Source organism: Triticum dicoccoides, chromosome 5A (genome assembly GCF_002162155.2).
Source record: "Triticum dicoccoides isolate Atlit2015 ecotype Zavitan chromosome 5A, WEW_v2.0, whole genome shotgun sequence".
In the NCBI taxonomy this organism is placed as follows: domain Eukaryota; kingdom Viridiplantae; phylum Streptophyta; class Magnoliopsida; order Poales; family Poaceae; genus Triticum; species Triticum dicoccoides.
This window is the reverse complement of record NC_041388.1, coordinates 52942253-52951139: the sequence shown is the minus strand read 5'-3', so window position 1 is coordinate 52951139 and position 8887 is coordinate 52942253. Positions and strand designations below refer to the sequence as shown.

Here is an 8887-nt window from a genome sequence, read left to right as displayed (position 1 = left end):
CCGCATCTGTGCCATGGTACGAGAGATAGGAGACGGAGAACATGTTACATTTTCTACTCGTTCAACCAATTTGACATCAGATTAGATAATTTCTCTGGTTTCACCACAAAATCACCGCAAAAAAGGATAATTTATCTAGTTTCAAATTATTTAGCCTTAACGCCGGTATTATAGAGTTGGACAACATTATCAAATGACAAATTTACGTTTGGCATCGCTATTTGGCGTACACCCTAGTGTGGTGCTTGAAAAGAAAGTAAGCCAAGCCCGGTGATGACAAGATCACGTGGCATGTTTACTTGGATAGGAGAAACTCATGTAAGATAGGGTAGGGTAGGATGACCTAAAAACTCTCTCTGCCGTGTCACCATCCTCTCCTCGCCTCCTTTGCAGCTGTGGGGTTCTCTTCTCCCTCCCTCCGTCCCACCGTTCTCTCCCCGCTATAAATCCTCCCCAACGCCGCACTCAAAATCCAAAAATCCCCATTCCCAAACCTACTACACTCCACTGTAGCAGGAAGAAGAGGATGGTGGTGAAGAGCGGAGGAGGAGGCGGCGCGGAGGAGGGGGCCGCGGGCGCGGCGGTGCGGCGGTGGGTGGAGGCCGGCGGCGGGAGGCTGGTACTGGACGGCGGGCTGGCCACGGAGCTCGAGGCCCACGGCGCCGACCTCAACGACCCACTCTGGAGCGCCAAGTGCATCCTCTCCTCCCCGCACCTCATCCGCAAGGCAAGCCGCCGCCGCCCGAACACCTCGTGTACTCTCATGTACTCTGCACACCGCCACCTTGGCCTTGCCAGTTCGGCGATTCTGTTTTCTTTTGGCTGATTATTACTCCCTCCGTCCCAAAATGTAAGACGTTTTTTTGACACTTTTGGGACGGAGGGAGTAGTTCTTAGGATTCACCAGTTTTCTTCTATCATTTTGATCTTTGCCTGCTGTTCTCTACACGATTCAGAATACTTGTTGGAGTAGAAAGAAATGGCGGTGCCCACCATGATTCTTGGTGAGGCCGGGTTCCTAAAATCTACTAACACGGTAGTAAATTTTTTAGATGCGGAGCCATTAACAATCAGCTCAGCCGAGCAAGTCAACATTATGGGTCACTAGCTTACAAGGTGGTTGGAAAATGTTCCGATCTTCCTCCAGGGTTGCTGGAAGTGCCCCACGGCCCCATTAGAATAATAAGGTACTAGTGTGCTGCATCATGAACAGGGCAGTAGCACCTCACGCGATGCTAGCATATGTTTAGGCAAAGGAGGATTCGTTTTTCTTTCTTTGTTATGCTCTTGGCAGGTAATGACCCCCAAAAGAGAGGAGAATCAGTTCTTTTTTGCGTGCGTCCACTTCTATGCACTGTCATGCTACAGTTATGATGAGCATCTGAACGACATGACTGGATGCAAGCTTCAAGTGTACAAAAGATGTTCTAGTGTTTTAGAATAAATTACGTGCGAGCTACCAACATTACCGCGAACCTCATACCATTCAGGAATCAGGAACAAAGCTTTATTCACATGCCCAATTTATTCTGAGTATTATCCACACATAAAAATGTATTCCAGCTATTCTAGAACTTGTAGCATGTCCTCAGCCTAGAGTTTAGGGCCACTCTCTATCGGGTCTGATATTATTTGAATTTTTGAACCTGGCTTTGTTGGACCCATCTTGAAACCGCTCTGGAAACATCATGCAACAGTGCTTTACTAGTGTACAAAAGATGGTTTATGTGTTTTAGAATAAAGTGTCAGTACCGGATGAAAGATAGCACCACCGGATGGAATCGGGAACAAAGCTTATGCCACATGCCAAATTTATTCCGAGTATCTCGACATGACACAAAATAATAATTACTCCAACCATTCTAGAATGAAGCCTGGTCATTGTTAAAATTTAGTATAATGAAGTCCTTATTATCCAGTCTAGACTTGAGAACTTCAAGCATGGCCTCAGCCTGGAGTTTAGGGCCACTCCCTGTCGAGCCTGATATTATTTTGATTTTTGAATCTGGCTTTGTTGGACCCATCTTGAAGCCACACTGGGAGCATCATGCAAATGCACCATTCTGATCTGGGCAAATAGTTTTTGCTGTAGCGCTAGGATCAGTCCTGGATTCTTGAGATTTAGGACCTATGTTTGACCTGCCATGTGTATACTGGATACAGGCATCCAGGTGATTTCCGATGTTAATACTTAACTGCAGACTAGTCTGCGTAAATCTATTGGTGAAATATGTAGTTACTGTTAGGTGCAACCTGCAAAGAAAAACCGGAATATGCTTGAATTCACTGTAGTAGCTAACTCTGTTGGGTTTCTTGTGTTTATGAGTTATTCACATTGTTCTTTGTTGCAATTACCTAATAATTGCAGCTCATCGAACAATTGTTCTTCCGCATGTATAGCCGTTTACAGATTGACATAGCATGCTAATCTTGGTATGTGTATGATACAGGTCCACTTAGACTACATTGAAGCAGGTGCAAACATTATAATTACTGCATCTTATCAGGTTCGAAAATACAGTTTCACTCTTCCTGTTTTATGTTTCCGTGACATTTATGATCACACTGATATTCAAATTTGATGTTGCAGGCTACCATTCAAGGGTTTGAGTCCAAGGGATTTTCGAAAGAACAAGGTGAAAATTTACTAACAAAGAGTGTTGAGATTGCACATGAAGCACGTGAAATGTTTCTGAAGCAACATCCAGATCAATCCACTGCCTTGCGTCCTATTCTGGTTGCTGCTTCCATAGGAAGTTATGGGGCTTATCTTGCTGATGGCTCTGAGTACAGGTATTTTACTACTTAACATAGTACATGTTTTTCCATTTTACTTCTGGAAAATCACTTCTCTTTATCCGGTTGTTACTAGTGGGGATTACGGTGAAGCTGGGACACTAGAATTCCTGAAAGATTTTCATCGGCGGAGACTTCAGGTTCTTGCAGAAGCACGTCCTGATTTGATTGCTTTTGAAACAATCCCTAACAAATTGGAAGCTCAGGTATGCTGAACTTTACTGATCGCACAAGGATATGCTACCTCAAATTTTACAGTACACTCTTACGAAATAGTATCTGATGGTTTGCTCGTGATGTATCTTGTAGGCATATGTTGAACTTCTTGAGGAATGCAACATAAATATCCCTTCATGGTTTTCCTTCAACTCAAAAGATGGAGTTAATGTTGTGAGTGGAGACTCATTAATCGAATGTGCTAAAATTGCTAATGAATGTGCAAAGGTTGGTGCAGTTGGCATAAACTGCACACCTCCAAGATTTATTCATAGCTTGATACTCTCCATTCGGAAGGTAAGATCATTTTACATTCCTTTTAATTGTAAACAAATGCAAGTTAGGCTTCCATTCCATCCTTTTGCATGTTCCATGAAATGCGAATGCCCATGTTTTGATTATACAAATAATGTCTTACCATGCTAACTGCTGAGCAGCAGTAATTTTCTTTGTTGTGACTATCTGTGTTGTGCTCCATTGCCACAGGTCACAGACAAGCCAATTCTGATATACCCCAACAGTGGAGAAAGATACGATGCTGAGAAAAAGGAGTGGGTGGTAAGTTTATCTCAATCCATTTACACCTGTTTTTTGATAGCAACCATCTTATTCTTCTGAACACAAAAAAACCATCAATCAAATACCTAACTCTAGTTTCTTTGGATATTTTCTATTCCTTTTGTTTTCCATTTTCCTGCTCAACCTTAGGTATAGGTAGAAATGTTAATGTAAATAGGATAGATGAACATCCACAACGATTAGATATTTGCTCACCAAAGTGCAAGAAAAAACCACACTACCAGGCCAGTTTTTCTGAGGGAGACATAATATAAAAAGTAATACAATATCTTATTCGTTTTTTATTACCTCTGAATTATTTCTGGCGGCCATTCTCATCTCCCTTTGGTTAGCAGCCAAAACTTATGTGTAGAGGCCACCTTCTAGCCTGTCCTACTAATAAAAAAGTACACCTGAGATTGTTCTAGAACTCGAAACACTAATGATATGCTTCATTTGGTGTGCAGGAATCCACTGGTGTGTCAGACGGCGATTTCGTTTCTTATGTAGGTGAGTGGTGCAAAGATGGGGCTGCCCTTATTGGGGGCTGCTGCAGGACAACTCCAAACACCATCAGGGCAATAACTAGATCCCTTAACCAATACTACCCGGCGTCATAGAGTTGTACTCCTTCAGACGGCTTGCTCCTGGTGTTACGTTGTCAACATGTCCTGGAGATTTAGTAATAGCTCTGTGATGTTCTACAAAATGAGATACCTGTGCACTTACATTTGTGAAATGGTGGTGTACTTCTTAGTTCTCAAGTCGGCCTACATGGAGGTACAACCAGTCAAGGATTAGCAAGCAGTAATAGTGAAGTTGTACTGAGGAGCGAGCGAAACGATCGAAGGTTCACGACCCCTTATTAGCTATTAAGAGAGTTTGAGGCAATGTATGTGATACAGATTCAGAGTTGTTATGGAGATATTAACCTGCAATAAGCTGCTATGCTGTTGTGTACTAGTGCTGCCTTATGTATACCCTGTTTCCTGTAGTGCACTGTAGGTTTTATCTCAACTACTATGTATGTATTCCCCTCTGAAAATGATGAATTCTCCTGAGGATTTCTTTCATCACTGATATACAAAATCGCAAACAATATTGTTGGCTGTTTCACTTTTTTTTACAGTCGTGACGTGTGTTCCCTAGATGAAACCGTGGGGTGAAATTTCTCAGGTAGGAATGTTTGTACCATGTACAGATTGACTCTTTTTGTGTTATGGCCATAATTTTTTATATGGAAAAACACATTTCACAGCCCGAGAGAAAACACAAAGCTCAGTGTTGTACTCCCTCCGTCCGGAAATACTTGTCATCAAAATGGATAAAAGAAGATGTATCTAGACGTACTCTAGTTCTAGATACATCTCTTTTTATCCATTTTGATGACAAGTATTTTCGGACGGAGGGAGTAAAAGTGAAAGTTTAGAGTACTAAAACTGTTTTTTTCCCCACAAAAGGTGCAAAACCGCTCATTTTTCACAGAGTTACCTGTTGGGAGTCATTCCTGGTAAGAGAAGATGCATCTCATTCTATGATGAAGTATTATTGGCTTGTCAAGTCTTCACAAATTGCTCTCGACATTGTGATTTTGGGCTGCTGGAATATTTGGACCCAACACAATGAAAAGATACTAAAAAACGCCACTCAAAACACATTATGGATTTGAAATTTGTGATTAAAGGAAGTCTCAAATCTTTCTGATGGCACCGATTACAGGTATTTTACTGCTTAACATACACATGTTTTCCCATTTCTCATCAGGAAAGTCACTTCTGTTTTCCGTTTGTCACTAGTGGGCATTGTGGTGAAGCCGGGACACTTGAATTCCTTGAAGATATTCATCAGCGAAGACTTCAGGTTCTTGCAGAAGCACGTCCGGATTTGATTGCTTTTGAAACAAGACTCATGCATCTTGTATGCTTCCTACTTTGCTTATCACTTATCAGCATGGAATTTTTTAAATCATTCCAAATGGCAGTATGGGTGAAGATATAATTCATGGTTAATGTTATGAATAATTGCATATTCTGTACATTTCTTCATGAAGCAGAGCTACATGCTAATAATAATCCCCTGTGATGTACTTCTTCAGTTGTTTCACTTCTTGGTGCTGTTGGTCCACGATTGCTCTGACCACATCACCAATGGAGATCATACCAACTACCTTCTCGTCAAAAACTGGGACATGTCGAATGTGCTCGTCTGTTAATGCAGAGAAATCCAAAAAATACAACAAATTAGTAACTAAAGAAATCAAAATTTGTTACAGTACTTGTGGCGTGCACGGATGATAGGATCGTAAATAGTGAAATGCTTTACCAAGAGAATGTTCCATTACCTGTCATTAGCTCCATTGCACGCAGAATATTGGTATTGCTGGACACGGTGATTAGCTTGTTCTGTAACACAGTAAAGAAAATTATGAGGGCTAATGAAATGTGTGATGATATTCAGTCTGTTGCAGTTTTTTGTTTTTCTTCTTTAAGCCCATTCACCTCTTCTGTCATGATATCTTCAACTCTTGTTTCCTCTGAGGGTCGCCCGGGTAAGAGGATCTTCCGAGCGAAATCTGTATCAGATGAGGATAAATTGCAAGATTTTGAAAGGTTAGTCCATGTTGTGTTGCGAACTGTCTTTTTTTTCTTTCTTTCTAAGAAATCCTTTGTAACTGGTTATATAACACCATGATTTCTGTTTCTACGGAATATCACGGCATGCTCTTTTCCCATAATGATGTGCTTGTTAGACCGGCACATGAATCAAAACATTTTTTGAATCCTAACATTCCTTCTGATAAGAATAGAAGAAACGATTGATCTTCAGATGTTAGTAGCTAGAGTATAAGATTTGGAAAGTGGTGCTCTGTCTGAAAACATGTTACATTTTTCAGTTTGTTTGCATTGAAAGGGTAGAAGTTCAGTTACAGTCGTCCGAGGACATTCGTTTTACAGTACAATCAGTGCACATCCCAAGATGGGGGCAGCACAATCGTCTCCACACAAACATTAAGCTACTCTCTTTGTACTAGTCTGTGAATAAGAGATGAAGAAAAGAGCAGAACTAGTATCATGATAAATCTACCATTTACACCTAGCTACATTAACTAAATACTTTATCTATATATTATTAGTTGTGAGGGAATTTTTTGACTAAAAGTTTGTAAAGCATCCTCTGGTAATTATGAATGAAGGGAGCAGTCATCATAGACAGTTAATCGCACAATTGGCCAGGTGATTTGTGCTTTACCTCTTTCAGTTACAATCCCTGCGAGCTGCTTGTCGTCCCCCGACTTGAGCACGACTAGAGACCCGACATTATTGGCCGTCATCTACAGATTGAATTAAGCACGATCGATATTCAGTCATTCAGAAGTAGCATTGTATCCAGAAGTAAGATGAAAGCAGTCAGCAAACTCTTCTCACGTGCTTGACGGCCTCATGCACCAGATGGGTGGTGCTGCACCAGTAGACCGCCCTGGACTGGGCCTCCCCTTTGGCCCTGAGGATCTCCCGGACGGTGATGTTCTCCAGCCCCATGTGAGGGATGATCACGGCCGGGGACTCGCTCTGAATGCGCGAGATGAGGGTGGCCCAGGAGAAGATCCCCTTGTTCATGTGCTGCAGCACGGCGAGCCTCAGCCGCTTCCCGTGCTGGCTCAGCGCCTTGGCGATTCCCTGCATCCTGTATCTGCTCGAACTACATGATGTCTGTCGATTTCTGCCTACGATTTCTGCTGAAATGTTTCAGTGAACACCATACATACCTTGGCAGTTTCGCTGAATAAGATTGCAGGTGGCTGCAGCCCCTTGGATCGAATGGGTCTGTGAAGATGGTGTTTGTGTTGTGAGTTCAGGAATGGGATGCATGGCGACATTGTTGTCTCTTATCATGCAGACCTACCGCCTGGCCGGAACGCAAGAACCGGTGCTTACCTTCGTCATTCCGGGGGAAGCAAGGAATAACTCAGGTGACACCCTCGGTATTTCTAATGTTGCTTCCATTCCTTTCGTGAAGGTAACTTTGCCTTGCAGAGGCTCATATTCTTCAGCTGAATGGCAGTGTATTTTCTCCTCGGCTAACGCCGCAAAAAAAAAAAAAAACCGTATTTCTTTATTTTGCATAGGCTGTGGAACAGAATCAACCTGCAAAATACCGTTGTATTTTCTCCTCGGCTCCTGGATTCGCTCTTCATGTTCAAAAAAATACTAGGAAAAATAAAAAAAATCTGGAATTTAGGGATATCAAACCTGGGTGTTCAATCTCCCTTGTGAAGTTTCATGAAAAGATAACGTTTGTGGTATTCTCAGTAAAAAGACACAAATTCCTATATATAGAAAAACTGTTTGGATGCATCGTAAGTCGAACTGTATTTTCTTCACCACAGATACTACGTATGTCATTTTTGCATGAAACTTCACACGGGAGTAGATTGTGCACCCATGTTTGATATCCCAAAATTCCAGGCTTTTTTGAATTTTTCTGATATTTGTTAAATCTAATCATATAGGTGGGTGGAGCTGCAAAGAGAGCCTTGGCTCAGTGGTTGGGCATGCGGTTGTGCAGCCTAACGACTCGAGTTCAATTTCTAGAATTGACAGATGATGCACAGGATTTTTCCCCTATTTATTGAGGATCAAGTTTGGTGTGTGATGGAACCACCCATCAAAAATATCTTGATACTCATTTAAAAAATTTCGAGGACCATGTATATATTGGTACTCATACTAAAATGGTCATATACATGTATTGACCCCCCTTCTTCAAATTAGTGTGTAATTAATGATTCCTTCATTTGCTTACTAGCTAGCGTGTCGAGTTAGCTAACACAACATGAAACCCCTAAATTAACCCTCCAAAACCACTAAACCCCACTGAGGGAGTCCTGGATTAAGGGGTCCTCGGGCGTCCGGCCTGTGTGACATGGGCCGGGCTATTGGGCCATGAAGATACAAGATAAAAGACTTCCTCCCATGTCCGGATGAGACTCTCCTTTGCGTGGAAGGCAAGCTAGGGGTCCGGATGTATTATTTCCTTTCTCTGTAACCGACTTTGTATAACCCTAGGCCCTTCCGGTGTCTATATAAACCGGAGGGTTTAGTCAGTAGAGAATAATCACAATCATACAGGCTAGACTTCTAGGGTTTAGCAACAACGATCTCGTGGTAGATCAACTCTTGTAATCCTCATACTCATCAAGATTAATCAAGCATGACATAGGGTATTACCTCCATCAAGAGGGCCCGAACCTGGGTAAAACATCGTGTCCCATGTCTCCTGTTACCATCGACCTTAGACGCACAGTTCGAGACCCCCT

At 42.1% G+C, this 8887-nt stretch overlaps 2 protein-coding genes across 3 annotated transcripts; one reads left to right on the top strand and one right to left on the bottom strand.

The window, feature by feature from the left end:
• The first annotated feature begins 381 nt into the window (after nucleotides 1-381).
• Nucleotides 382-4643, top strand: LOC119299229 (homocysteine S-methyltransferase 3-like). The gene is made up of 7 exons (XM_037576479.1): nucleotides 382-727; nucleotides 2451-2507; nucleotides 2591-2793; nucleotides 2873-3002; nucleotides 3106-3309; nucleotides 3499-3570; nucleotides 4038-4643. The coding sequence occupies exons 1-7, from the start codon at nucleotides 527-529 to the stop codon at nucleotides 4188-4190; spliced, it is 1020 nt and encodes a 339-aa protein (XP_037432376.1). The 5' UTR covers nucleotides 382-526; the 3' UTR covers nucleotides 4191-4643.
• A 605-nt stretch (nucleotides 4644-5248) lies between these two features.
• On the bottom strand, nucleotides 5249-7445 carry LOC119296969 (CBS domain-containing protein CBSX3, mitochondrial-like). Of its 2 annotated transcripts, none has more exons than XM_037574956.1 (6): nucleotides 7337-7445; nucleotides 6996-7260; nucleotides 6820-6901; nucleotides 6069-6142; nucleotides 5912-5972; nucleotides 5249-5775 (listed from the first exon to the last, which is right to left on the bottom strand). In XM_037574956.1, exons 2-6 carry the CDS (start codon nucleotides 7251-7253, stop codon nucleotides 5633-5635), a joined length of 618 nt encoding a protein of 205 aa, XP_037430853.1. In that variant the 5' UTR covers nucleotides 7254-7260; nucleotides 7337-7445; the 3' UTR covers nucleotides 5249-5632. The 2 variants fall into 2 exon arrangements, with proteins under 2 accessions (XP_037430853.1, XP_037430854.1); XM_037574957.1 differs by having other exon boundaries at nucleotides 6996-7254; nucleotides 7337-7434.
• Between the last annotated feature and the right edge of the window lie 1442 nt (nucleotides 7446-8887).